The 14,612-nt window shown below is 49.3% G+C and overlaps 1 protein-coding gene across 1 annotated transcript in view; it reads left to right on the forward strand.

Moving 5' to 3' along the window:
• The first annotated feature begins 295 nt into the window (after positions 1 to 295).
• The window catches only part of LOC307088127 (MAM domain-containing glycosylphosphatidylinositol anchor protein 2), a 177,607-nt gene continuing 163,290 nt past the window's right edge, over positions 296 to 14,612 (forward strand). The window contains exon 1 of the mRNA XM_079753921.1: positions 296 to 1,017. Coding sequence (XP_079610047.1) covers positions 945 to 1,017 — 73 coding nt within the window. The 5' untranslated portion in view covers positions 296 to 944. The remainder of the gene's footprint in view (positions 1,018 to 14,612) is intronic.

The raw sequence follows: 14,612 nt of genomic DNA on the forward strand, positions 1-14,612 counted from the left end.
TGCTTTCCACTATCGCGCTTCATCTTCACCGGGGACCGGGGCATCGTCTTCATCCTCTCTTCTTGTGATCACACACCCGGCAAGAGAGAGAAGGAGAGATTAGATGAGTCGCGCACGTCTATAGGCGGTGCGGTTGTGATGTGAGCGCGTGTGTCAGAGGCGGAAACCGTCCGGATCACCGTGGACAAGTGGTGCTGGGAAACTTGTCTACGCCGTGGCGGGCTGGACATAAGGAAAGTACAGGACCGACAGCGTTCGTGTTGTGGGGGGGGGGGGGGGGGGGATGTCAGTCGGACCCATTCGACGGTCGTCCACGTAGCCGCCACAGCAGCGGGAGAAGCAGCGGCAGAAACGGGGCAGATTTGAGCCATGACAACAGCTGAGAAGTCGACGCGATGTCCGCAGGTTTCAGTCGTGGAACCGCGCCTCAGTGCAGCCACCGCGCGCGCCTGTGTGACCCTCAGCCGAGACGCCTAGTGGGTCATCTGTAGACGCGCCCCCCCATCATCCGAGGGACCTCTCCTTTCATAGCAGGACCTGGAAGTCGACAAGTGTTTGTCATCAATTAGTAAGGGTCTGTGTGTGTGTTTGCGTGCGTGTGTGTGTGTGTGTGTGTGTGTGTGTGTGTGTGTGTGTGCGTGTGAGTGTGAGTGTGTGTGTGTGTGTACTATTTGATTTTGGGTTCGCATCGCATCTCTAACCCACTTGCGGTAGAAACTCCGTCCGCATCGATCCGTTTCATGCCAGGCGGGAGACACTGGACAGAACGAGAGAGGTCATCGTTCCCCTTTGGAAGAACACAGTGAACCCTGAAGACCCGAGTACGGGAGCGGTATCTATGCAAGCGAGTGGCTCTCTATCTCGGCTGCAGCAGCATCTCACGGACCGGAGAGGACTTCTTGCCATTGAAGAAGCACTGGATATGTTGAGGTTAACGTAACAAGATGGATCTTATAACGTGTGTTCTGGGGCTGCTGGCGCTGCTGGCGGACGGCATCCGTTGCCAAGGAGTCTACGGTGAGTAGCCTGCACGCAACGATCCACCGAGTGGTAATCATGACCTTGTCTCTGTACCAGCACGCCGGCAACAACCGGTGGCTTCCTGTAGTTATTCGTTTAATGGCGAATTGATCGCGCGATCATCGCGGACGCATCGTCTGTGCACATGTGGGTGACCTACAAGCTGTCAGTGGTGTGTCTTCCATCCAGCACCCCCTCAAACATGGTCAGCTCCAGACACTATATATAGTACGGCTCTTTTCGATTGTCAGCGACTCATCTGTGTTTGCTGGAGGGGGGGGGGGGCATTTAAATAATTGGGGACTTGAGATGCATAGTCGATACTCACAAATCCATCGCGAATGTTCTCGAGCCTCACCGAGAAGGAAATGGGAATAATCTGGAATACACTCGTTTACGAATTCAGAGGAGAACGTCACACAGCACTCGCCTGAGCCCTGAGTCATTTAAAATACCATATGCCATTTGGTGTTTGGTATGCATGAAAACACTGCTGCTGCTCCTACGTCTCTCTATCTCCCTCTCTGTCTATCGGTGTGAGTGTGTGTGTCCCCTCTCTCTCTCTCTCTCTCTCTCTCTCTCTCTCGCTCTCTCTGATTCTAAATGCATCATTTTCCATGTCTTTCTAACTGTACCTCTCTACCTGCCTAAACACACACACACACACACACACACACACACACACACACACACACACACACACACACACACACACACACACGCACACACACACTAAAACAGTGGCATGACTCAGATCAAATGTCACAAAATAAACAATCCGGACAGTGATGTAACACAAATTCTTCCCGTTCACGTCAGATGAAACAAAAGACAGACGAACCCTCTGGGGAACTCTGCTACAACCTCCTTCCGTTACAACACGGTGTGTGTGTGTGTGTGTGTGTGTGTGCGTGTCTGTGTGTGTGTGTGTGTGTGGTGTCGAGTGTGCGAGTGTGTGTGATCTTGTCCGTGACGGTGATCAAAACAAGAGCCCCCAGAGTGAGGGGTCGAGTAGAAAATGGATTGAGGAAAGAAAGTCATAATAGTACGGGTCTTATTAGTTTGTGTGAATCCACAATCCTCTCTAGACACCACCACTCACGTCTGTGAACGATATGCTTAACTGTAGACTGAGGACTATCTGGAAGGTTTTGCTTCTTAAACTGGGAGGAGACCATTAGAAAGTTTACAAAAAACCCTCCCTTGCACAACCAATCAGAAGTCTTCATATTAGGGCAGTGTGGAGTGAAGTGAAGTCCTACCAACGCACCCTTACAAATATTTAAACAAAGTCGCTGGAAATCCTTAATTTACCCAATCTGGTGGCCTGAGCCAATCGCATGAAACGGAATCGAACATGGAAAACTATTGCATATCGGAAGTGGGTGGGACATCCATTTTGAATATTTTAAAAACCTTTCTCCCTGTTCGTCACACCAAGGGGGGGTGGGGGGAGGGGTGTGGGGGGGGGGGGTGGGGGGGGTGTGGGGGGGTGGGGGGGTGGGGGGGGGGGGGGTGGGGGGGGGGGTGGGTGGGGGGGGAAGCACATCATTTCCTGTTCCTGTTTCCTGTTAGGCATAATTTCTGATCAAATGTAAGGGCCGTATGTCTGTTAGCGGTCATTTAAACTGCTAACATGCTTTAAAGGTGACATATTAAACCACCAGGTGTGAGTGTGATTAGAAGCTACAAGCCGTTTTGAAAATCAGCCTTTTCTGACATCACAAGTGGGCGGGTTCACCTAGATGGATAACGAATAGATGAGCAACGTTTCCTACAGTCCACTGGGTAGGCTGGTAGACTGATCTATCCAGCACACATCTAGGTGGACATGCCCACTTGTGATGTCAGCAGACACACCTGGTGGTATCATGTGTTACCTTTAAGAAACCCCCAGATATTTGGCAGGCGGCAAGATCTCAGATCAGATCGTCTGCTACAGTGAGACGACCAACTCTCAAACACTGCTCCGCCCAGCGCCGTGTCAATGCCTTCATCCAGAGTGTCAATAGGTTAAGGCTACAGCGGTTTCACCATCCTCCTCAGTTAGGTCTATAGAACTACACCGCGACACTGGGGATCGAACCCAGTAACCTTTGCCTGGGAGCCGTACATCTCAGTCTGCCTCCTCCTCCCCCCTCACCCATGTAATGGCATCTCTGTACTTCTTCAAGCTAGATAATGGAATGCTATGGTTGGCCAGCAGGAAATGCTTTATTCACACTTGACTGTGTACCATTAAACGTATGCACCTTTTGAATGCTAATGCAAGGCCCATCCCGGGAAGCTAGGGCATGTATCTAGGAAATTGTAACTACAAATCGTATGTGTGTTTAAGAATTAGTGAATTCTAACCCGCCCCAACCCCTAATCCCAGCGGTCACAAAACTGCCACCTATAGAAATCCCATCTGTTCGCTAACTCGCCCTTTATTTTTGATTGGATATCCTCCGCGGCTATGCTAATCCAGAGGAAAGTCAGCCACACGGCGCAACATGGCACATCAAACTGCATCGAGCTCGGCCAATTCAAAGCCACACTTGCTTGCATCGGGTCTCGAGTGAAAGCCAAGTGATCCAATTTGTGTGAGTGTGTGTGTGTGTGTGTGTGTGTGCGTCTGTGTGTGTGTGTGTATATGTGTGTTTCCAAAAGGTAGGGTAATTAGATGGGTAATTTAACGCCATACACCAGTAGAGTTGTTAAAAAAAAGGAAGAAATAAAATATAACTGCAAGGAATGTAACGGGAGAGCTTGGACAGATGTTACGGTCTCACTATTTGACTGTGTGAAGAACAGACAAAATGTGTGTGTGTTTGTGTGTGTGTGTGAGAACCCATGATTCCCACTTGGAAACCGAAGCATTCTTACCATACATCTGACCCAAGTGAATTTTAAGCAAACATTTGCATTTCTGAAGCCGTTCACCAGTGCCAACTGTTAATTATCCCGGCTTGACGCAGGACTAAAAAAGCCTGATCGATGATCAAAGTTTGGACCACGCAATATTACAAGCATTATGCACAATTTCACCATGAAAAAAGCCACCACTACACTCTTTCCCTTAAACCCCACCAGCCCCCACCTCCATGCGATGCTACACCCAGTGCCGGGTATTCTAGGTCAGATACATGATGGGCAGTCTGGGTCACTCATTTGTAAGGACACCTCCTCCACCATGGCTGCCATTGCTGTGGATGACGAGATGACGAGAGAGAGAGAGAGAGAGAGAGAGAGAGAGAGAGAGAGAGAGAGAGAGACTATTTCCCTACCGCAGCACAGCTGTGTGTGTTCTATATGGAGAAGAGGAAAACAGGCACTATGACGGCATGCACTTCTGTCTTCTAAACATGGTATGGAGGCATCCCCGTGTGTATTAATATTCAGTGTGCGTTGGACGCTGCTGCTGTCGCATATGAATGCTATGATACTAGATGATAGGTTTACTCACAAGCGGTGCAGAGATGGAGAGATGGGGACGAACCACCAGACGTGCACATTACTAGATACAGGCAGACATGTCGACAGACAGAGATCGATATAGGTAGACATAGAGACAGATGTATAAAGAGACAGACACACTGACAGTTATATAGACATATACTGATATATCAAGATAGGCAGACACACTGACAGTTATAAAGACATAGATGGACAGACAGACACATATACAGACAGACAGAGAGACGGTTATCTGTACAGACAGACATACATACAGGCATATAGACATACATAAATATATAGAGACAGACACACATATAGACTGATAGACATATAAACAGGTGTATATATATACCCATATATAGACATACAGACGGACACAGACAGACAGCTGTCTAGACAGTCAGACATATAGAAATATATTTAGACAGACAGACACACAGACCAACAGATTAATAGATGGACAGACATACAGACCGCTAGATAGACGGTATCGTACATGGAGTTCCACATTTACGCTCAGGCCGTCGCAGGTGCTTTTGGCAAGCTGGGATGTCATCCATTTGCAAAGTGCTCATATTAAAGCCCTTGTTCCCAGTGACAGGCCAATAGCTAGAGTCTTTTCTTCCTTCTTTCTAATGATGCAGCGTAAAAGGGAGGCCCGTTGAAGGCCGCGGTCTCCGTGGAGGTGGTCAGAGTGGCTCCTGCGCTGAATACAGAGCAGAGCAGCCAGTCACAGGCTTTGAAGGGAGCGACACTGGAAGCGTCTGGTGGTTAGGGTGTTCGAAGCCACTGAGCTACTGGTTTCAAAGTTCCCTGAATGTGCACAGCCTAACCTGTGGGCAGCCTCGAATCAAACGCCCTAACCCACTACCTACTCCGATATGTGTCACGATATATATCCTCTGTAAGGGACTTGAGTTGAAAGCGTCTGCCAAATAGTAATATAGTTCTTTACATTTACAGAGGCTTCCATTACCCGAGTTTGACACGTGCAAAACTAACGTAAACGCCACGTATGCCTCGCTGTGGCAAAAATCTCAATAAAGTACTTATTTACCAGCCGAGCTTCGATTATGAGTCTCAGGCAACAAGTATCCCCGGGATTTATACCGTTCAAGCTGGCCCATCACTCTGGGCCCTTTATCTGTCGCCTGCTGTTTATATGCTGTCATCTCTGGCTGTCGGTCGATGTCATTTCCTACGACCAGACAGTGAAATGATCTTGTGGAGATGTAGAGGGGACGGATGGGCCCGGTCACATTAAGAGGCACCGGTAGAGCCATTACGGAGGATTGATGAAGGTTAGTCACTCCTCCATAAGTGCGGGCCGCACAGGGAAAGGGGAAATGGCTTCGTCTGCTCCTCCTTCCCCCCCCCTGTTTGTGGGTCGCCTACCTCGTTTTTCCCTTTGCATTTTACCTCCTTGCAAAGAGGGCGGCCATGTGTGCACCTCTTAGTCATGCTCAGTTGTGCGGACAGACAGACAACACTGATACAGACAGACCGATCAACCGCCATATGTGACATCTTCCCTTGGGTTCTCCTCATGTGGTTCTCGAGTGGAATCGTAGACGACAACAGCGACTTGTTGTCCTTGTTCGTCGTCTAGATGATTGGTGACCGTCAGATCCTCACGCGTGACTGCCCGCGCGCTGCGTGCGCCATCCGTGTTTCCCTAACGCGCCCTCTGAGACGGCCGCCATGTTGAATTTTGAAGGCAGCGTCGGTATCTGTATCATCTCCATCCACGTGTGTGTGTGTGTGAGTGATTGTGTGTGTGTTTGGGAGAGTGTGTGTGTTTGTGTGTGGGTGGGAGTGTGTGTGTGTTTGTGTGTGTGGGTGGTTGTGTGTGTTTGTGTGTGTGTGTTTGTGTGTTTGCATGTGGGTAGGCGTGTGTGTGTGTGTGTGTGTGTATGTTTCTGTTTGTAGGTTAGCGGTAGTGTGCCTGTATGTCAGTGGGCGTATGTGTGGGGTGTGTGTGTTTGTATGTGGTTGTGTCTGTTTGTGTGTGTGTATGTGTCTGTCTTTCTGTGTGTGTGTGTGTGTGTGTGTGTGTGTGTGTGTGTGTGTGTGTGTGTATGTGTGTGTGTGTGTGTGTGTGAGTGAGTGAGGCGTCGTTCTCGTCTGCCTTGTGTTCTGCAGGCATCAAAGGCGCTTGGCGTCCAAACTCCACGGGACGCTGAGATGTGGCTGATCTCGTTGTTTTCCTGTTGCGGCGGCGAACAGAAAAAGAACGCTTCTCTGTCTGTCGAAGATTTCCTTGTCCTTTCCTTTCTGCATAACCCCCTGCACTCTCCATCTCTCTCTCTCTTCCTCTCTCTTTGTGTCTCTCAGTCTATGTCGATCTATTATTTTTCCTATCTCCCTCTTCCCCCATTGCTGGTTCACATTGAAGTCTGAGCGTTTCTTTTCATGAGCCCGGGCGCCGACTCCTGGGTTTCTAAGCTATGCAAATGCCTTCCCGCCTGAGAAACTAAAGCCGTCTTTGTTGGTTCAGGGAGACCTTCTTCACCCAGTCCTTCATCATTCCCTTCAGCTCGGACCCCTCGCACTCCTCCTCCCTAATCTCTCTCTCTCTCTCTCTCTCTCTCTCTCTTTCCTGTTTGCTCTATTTCTCACCCACTTACTCTCTTTCACTTCTCCTCTCTCTCTCTCTCTCTCTCTCTCTCACTCTCTCTTGCCCTTTCTCGCTTAGCCTCCCTTGTCCTCTCACCCTCACGTCTCTCTCTCGCTCCCTCGCCCACTCTATTTTGCTCCGTCACCCTCTCTTACTCCCTCTTTCTCTCTTTCCATCACTCTCTCTCTCTCCTTCTCTTGCTCGATCACTCTCTCTCTCTCTCTTACTCTCGCTCCCTTGTTAGCACCACTTCTAGCCCTCTCTTTTCTCTCTCTCGTGCTCTCTTGCCCTTGCTACCATCCTTTCTAGCCCTCTCTCTCTCCCCCTCCCTTTCCTCCTTGCCCCTCTCTGCCTCCTTTCCTTAACGATTAGAGTGGACAGACATCTATATGTACGCCTCAATCAGTGAGGTGCTGAGGCATACATATATCTCTCTATATCTTTTTATATATATATATATATACACACAGCTATATATACACACGCTGCACATCGCTGCACTTTTGCAGAGGAAGTAATTTGCTGCAGTGGAACAGAGAGCAACACACATGAGGGAATACTCAACACCCCAGGGTGGGGCTGGAGATAACACCCAGCTTAATCATGGCGAGAGGCGCCTCTCCTCGGACCGGGTCTGTGGAGAGAAGCCGCTGAATATATACGCTGCGCAAAATAAACGTCTCTCAAGCACCGGTCAAAGAACACCTGAAACGGCCCCGGGGAAGAAAAAAAAGAACATTTTCTTGGGAGTTTATATATAGGGCCGTGTGTGGGTCTCTAAGGATGGGTCCACCGTGTACGGCTGTTAGATCAGATTAGTTGGTACGGTCCGGTGGGTTGTGTCTTTCCTAGCGTTACATATCGGTTGGTCGCTCCCAGGTGTGATGTCACTGGAGGGTATGATTTTGAAACGGATGCTAATAGCTAATCAAGCTAATCGCCCTAGGTGGCAAAACGGTTGCCACTCTTTTCAAAACGGACGGAAGTTGTCGTGGCGGCGGACAAAAAGGCCCTCGGCGGCCGCAAAGTCCGGGGAATGTTTTATTATTCTTTCCGTCCGAGGTCAGAGGAGAGGCGGAGAGTGTTTGGCCTTGTGCTGCGCCTCCGTTATACCGGGTGTTTTGAAGAGGTAAGAACCAAAACGTTGATGGTGAGTAGCGTGGAGGAGGGCAGGGGCAGGGGGTTGGCGGCTAGCGGTGGAATAAAGCAGCGACGCCGACTCTCAAGGTATCATTAAGGCTGTAAAAGGGAAGCAATTACGACCGCAACATCCGAACGGGCCTCTTCTGAGGGCGGGTGGGGAAGCTAAAGTGCTCAGTTTTTGTGCAGAACAACAAAATCATTTCGATAATGAATAATAATATTACATGAAGTCAGGGTATTTTCTGGCTCAGGAAATTAGCTTCTATTGTTCGTTTTCACCCTCATATCGGTTGGAGGCAAGGACTGGAAAAAACAAAGATCAACACTCCGCAGAGCTCCCGTTCCACACATGAGTCACGCTGCTGAGAATGTTCTCCTCGCCAAGGTTGTGCTCTATGTTTTATTTTGCTCTGTTCATTTGATATTTCTCTTCTCAGACGGCCCTGCCGCCGCCGCACTAGCTTATCGAACCTAGCTATATCGCCCCAGCTCAGTCAGGTGGCTGACCCCATTCTTTGAATGGGTTCAGTTAACACAACTCCCTCTCCTCGGGATCACTCACACCCAAATCCGCCCACACCATCCCCCCCAACCTCCTGCTCCACCGCCATCACCAGCAGCACCATGGACCAAAGAAGCTTATGGTAACCTGGCCGCTCCCACTGCTGAGCCCAGCAGCCAAAGCGTCTCTGAGCTGCTTGTTCTCTGCTGTACTTAGTGGGTACCGCGGGAGTTGTTGGAGCCAAAATCCTCCTGGTTGTATTACATAGATGGCCCCCAATTAGGACACCGCACCCTCCATTTATTAACACGAGATGGATCTTAGAGATCTGGACTGATGAAACGGTGTCTCGGTTTTGTTGGCGTAATTTCCATATTCTGACTATTTATGATTGCAATCATTCAATAAGGAGGATTGCGATGATAACAATGATTGCGATGATGATACTGTTGGCAATGGAGATAATGATAATGACATTGATGATGGCGGCCATGTTGACGTGATAATAGCTAAAAAATGCAAGCAGCCCATGATTCAATTATCGGTTAGTTGATTCTCCTGAGAGACACCAGTATGCTGGTCTGTCGAAGAGAGTTGCTGATTGTGAAACCAACCTCTCGTCCACAGTTGACTTTCCTCTTCAGCGCTTTTCTCTCTTCGAGATTCATCCATCTGTTGGTTATTATTTCCTTTTTCTTTCTTCCCCTACTTGACGGTGTGCAACAATAAACACTAACACTAATAACAGTAATAATAATAGCAGCTTAAACATCAGTTAAACATCAAACCGCCGAAAACCAAACACCGAAACGCAGCGCCGGTCCAAGGCATGCAAGGACTGCGGCGCCTTCTAGAAACGGCAACAAAACAACAAAAGGCGCTCATTGACTTCGTCCCCCCCTGAGACGTCTGTCACCCCTCGCTGGGCGCCCTGCACCTGGGCGCCGCTCTGCCTTTGTCTCCGCGGCGGAGCTTAAGCCGACGTGGCAGGGGCCCCCGCGTTAACACACACGACGGGAGCGACGCACCAATCACGGAGCCCACCACCCGCTGACGGAGGTAAAGGCGGCCGACAAGGGCAACCCCAGAGGGGGGGTCTCTTAACGGCGGGCGGTGAGACAAGCGGGGGGGGGGGGGGGGGGGGGAGTATTGGTTCGGACGCGCCGGCGCCTCGACAAGAGTCTAATGCCAACCTTCACCCGCGTCTCTTCAGCCTACACAGGCATCCTAAGTGCTCGCGCCGGTGAAGGGATGTCTGTTGTCATGGCGACCGTTTCCCGAAGCCTGGCATTGCATGTTTGACGACTTTCCCCCGCTGTCTCTCTCTCTCTCTCTCTCTTGCGCGCTCTCTCTCTCTCGTTTTTTTTTTGCTCTCTCCCTCTCTCTCTCTCCGTCTCTCTCTCCCTCGCTCGTTCGGCCGTTCCTACGTTCATAGGGCGTCTTGGCTGCCTGTCTCCTCAACCCTTGTCTCTCTCTCTCTCTCTCTCTCTCTCTCTCTCTCTCTCTCTCTCTCCCCCCTCTCTCCCTCACTCCCTCTCTCGACCGTCCCACGTGCCAGGAAATCAATGGCTGAAACAAATCTGAAGTGATTGCAGAAATAAGTGCCCCAATCCTTGGTACCACACAATTGCTAACAATTGTACCTCAGATCGGGTGAGATTGTTTGGAGGACGGAGGACAGGAAAGGCAGTGTGGTGGTGGCATTATTTGCTGCAACGACCCGTCTCCTTTTGAATGAGTGTGTGCGTGTGTTTTTGTGTGTTTGTCTCTACAAAAGTCACCCGCATTTCGTGGCTGTATGGCAGGCCCTGCTGAAGGAGCAGGGAAGCGGGGGGGGGAGGCTGTGACAGGCGGGAACAGTGGTGGGGTGAGGGTGTTGACAATGACGGCTTCAGTAGTCTCCCAGCGTTCAAATATTGTGACAAACTACCAGACAGCAGGCAGTTCTCACACACACACACACATACACTCGATAAAGTGCACAAACACCAAGCAATAACGCAACAATGACATAAACTTGCAATCACACACACTAAATGCACAAAGTGCACACACCAAACAATAACACAACAACAACCTTAACTCAGACACACATACACACACACACACACACATACACACACACTAACGCACAAAGTGCACACCAAACAATAACGCAACAACGACCTAAACTCAGACACACACACACATACTCACACAAACACATACAAACACACACACACAAACTAACACACAAAGTGCACACACCAACCAATAACGTAACAACGACCGGAAATTGGGCTGACACATACACACACTCACACACACACACACACACACACACACACACACACACACTTGAAATCAGGCCCCCAGGATTTCGAGCGTGCTGCCATGCTCCTTGTGATTGTAGATTGACTCCTGCGCTGTAGAAAGTCATGTTGCGCCTCGCCTCATCAAAGTCAATCCACCGAGCCTGAGCAGTCACGGCATTTCCATTTGCTTGTGTGTACGTCCCCCTCTGTGTGTGTGTGTGTGTGTGTGTGTGTGTGTGTGTGTGGGTTGGTTCACTTCGAGCCCTTTTTTGCACCAAAGCATGATTTATCACTCCATTCACGCATCAGCTGCTCCGGAGCGGGGGATTTCGTGACTTGTTCGCTCCGACCGCGTCATAGATCACATGACACACCGACGGTGACAAACGGCGGTGGAGGACCACTCACCTTTCAACCACGCGTTGGCACCAGCGACCGGCTGGTGCCAACGCGAACAGAATCGTAACACACACCCGTGAACAGAATCGTAACACACACCCGGCGTTGGTTCTCTGCGTGTTCCTGGAGGGTTCCACTAGAGGGCGCACTCAAAAGCTCTGACTGTATACAACGTCCAGATTTGCGCGACGTAAACTATTAAACAAAGCAAGAATTCGAGGAGGTCGCCATGTTGTTTAGTCGGAAACCCCAGCCGAAGTAACGTCAACAGAGGCTTATTCTCGCTGTTGTGGTCGCCGCGGCGCTGCCCCTTGACCCCTGACCCTGCCGCGACCCCGCACTGCCTCTACCGTTCACGGGCCTGTTGTTCTTTTTGAGGGCATGCACAAATAACAAACAACACTCCAAACCGACACAGGAGATACGAGGCAGACATCACGCAAGTGTGTGTACATTTTTGCCTCAAAATCACTGAGATCTTCCCCCAAAAGTCTCTTCCCTGCCTAATCGTTGTCCATGTTTTTTGGCAGGGCGTTTGACCTCGGCGTTGCCTATAGCCTTGTATCTTCCGAGAGGGTATTGTAACCAGGTTTGATGCAAAAGCAACCAATCTTTGAGTGTCTAAGACTCCCGGGTGCATACTGCGGATGTCAGTTGATGTAGTTGCCAAAGCGACGAAAGTTACTTCGTGTCAAACTTCGGGATTCTTTTCATCGGTCCCCCCTCCATTTTACGACTGGTCCTCTTTACAACTGAGCAGTCAGTGATGTAAAGTTACTCCATCAGGGAATGTAATGCCCGGGTTTAGGGTTAAATTCATGGCCGTAATATGTCAGGGGGTAAAACAGAGATGTGGTTAATGGAGGGAGAGGCAGTGGACGACAAGAGAAAAATATATCTTTTCACTTTTGCTGTTTGCCTCCCCTTACTGTGCTCTGCTGGGTGCCTCATTGAAATTCAGGCTTTGGCATTCAGGGAAAAAAAAAGAATCAGCAAACCAATTGTGTTTTCCAGGCGCCAGCTCGGTTCCCCTGCGCACAGCAAGAGGTGCGCTCTCGTTCTCGTGGAGTGCAGCTCTCTCAGTCGCAAACAAGACCGGGAATCGGCCCACGCTCCCCCCGTAAAGAAATAATGAAATAAACATACAAATATCGCCTGATTTTTAGTCTCAACCTCTGCTGGCTCTTCACCATTCATGTAAGAACTAATCACATGCTGGAGCTGTGTGTGCGGGAACACACCGGCGGGGATGTCGTTGAATTATACTAGAGTACATGCAGACAGTATGGCTTTAATGCACCCTGAATCCATCGCTACTCTACCCTATGGCTTCCGCAGTAAGCCACTCAGGAAATCTAGCAAAATGGGTCGGAATGGACCGGCTTCATTAAATGAGTAACCAATGATTGAATGACAGCAGGAGAAATCCAATAAATGCAAGGAGACGGCTGACCTCATCGATGGATATAATGTACATGGTGAGTCACCGGGGAGCCATAATCTCCCTCTTTAAGACTGTTTTTCCGTTTGTTTCCATGCAATGCTTTTTTTCATCTAGTGAATTCTGACCTCTCGGCCTCAGCGTCAAAACGACGTAATGCTCCTCTGAGCATTTTATTTTGTTGCATTAATTAGCAGACACATATTATTAAGGAGTAGTGTGGGTTTGCTCAAGGATGCCTATGGGTAGACTGCGGACGCTGGGGAATCGAACCCGGTACCTTTTTAGACCGGTAATCGAGACATCCTAGCCAGTATACCAGTGGATCAACCTCATTGTGAAGCTAGGCGCTGTTTTAGCCCTCTTCAGTGACTGTGCCACACAATTGAGAAATACAAAGTAGGCCTGCGGCTAGCCGAAGCCTACCCCACCCCATCCCTTCTCCCTCCCTTCCTCTCCTCATGTTCTTTGTGTTCATGTTCCTTTTCTTTTTTGAACTGTATTTGAACTGCATTTATTTAGCGCTTTTCCAAGCAGTTGCCACCCAAAGCGCTTCACAATATTACCTAACATTCACCGATTCATGCACACATTCACACACCGAAGGCGGGGCAGCCATGCAAGGCGACTGCCAGCTCGTCAGGAGCAGTCAAGGTAGGTGCCTTGCTCAGGGAACCCTCGACACAGGAGGAGCCGGGAATTGAACTAGCAATCTTCCGGTTACCAGCCAACCCGCTCTACCTCCTGAGCCATATGCCGCTGGCCGATGGCTACCCAACCCCACCCCTTCTCCCTTCCTCCCCTCTCCTCATGTTCTTCCTTATTTTTTTTTTCCCTGAGAGCCTTGTTGCTACACCCTCGACTTTACCCTCTAAGCTCAATTTGCGCTGAGGTGGATGTGAGACTGCAGGTCTTTATTAGGTCGGACTAGTTGCTCGGTTCAAGGGTTTTGAAGAGCCTTTATTGGCTCGGGGAATGCAAGACATTGCTTTCGGTACAATGGGATCACAGGGGCCCCCCCGAGGGCCTTTTCCCAGATCACATTAGAAACTAATAACAGCTGGTTATGGGCATGAGAAATACGTCTGTGTTGGCTGGCTAAGGTATATGTTATGCTATGTGGCTCACACAATCCTAACCAGAGATCTTGGCCTACCCATTTTGTCAATAAACAACAACGTTTGAGTGCTTGAATGTTGAGGATAATCGCCAGCCCCTTTATAAGGAACCTCCTCAAATAGAAGTATTCGTGGAGGGGAAGGCAGAAGGCCGCCCGGTTTGGATAATCTGATTTAATAGAAGAGGAAATGACGCTCCAGGCAATTTCACGAAAGTTATGAAAGGGAAAAGATGATCTTCAAATTACTTGAAGTATACCACCGAATCCGTTTTCACAGCGGTATCGCTGGAAATTAAAACCCCTATCTGTCTCAGGGTTCACCACTTATTTAAAATGCACACATGTAATCCAAAAATGAGTCCCATGTGGTTCATAGTTGAGCATGATATTAAGTGAAATTAACTAAAAAGGTATTTATCCATGAAAGGAAAGGGGAAAAGGCTTGCATAATGGGATACTTTTCCCATTAGGAAGTGGACAACACATTAGCATCACATCGTTGTGTTGCAGTGTTTTTATTGTTATGCCCGCGTCATGTTGTTGAGACGACGTCAGAAACAATTCGGACTAAGCTAATTAGACTTTAATGGAAAATAACCAGGGAAGGAGAAACAAGCTAGCTCCCTTTAGGGCTA

Source organism: Pollachius pollachius (assembly GCF_949987615.1).
Source record: "Pollachius pollachius genome assembly, chromosome: 16".
In the NCBI taxonomy this organism is placed as follows: domain Eukaryota; kingdom Metazoa; phylum Chordata; class Actinopteri; order Gadiformes; family Gadidae; genus Pollachius; species Pollachius pollachius.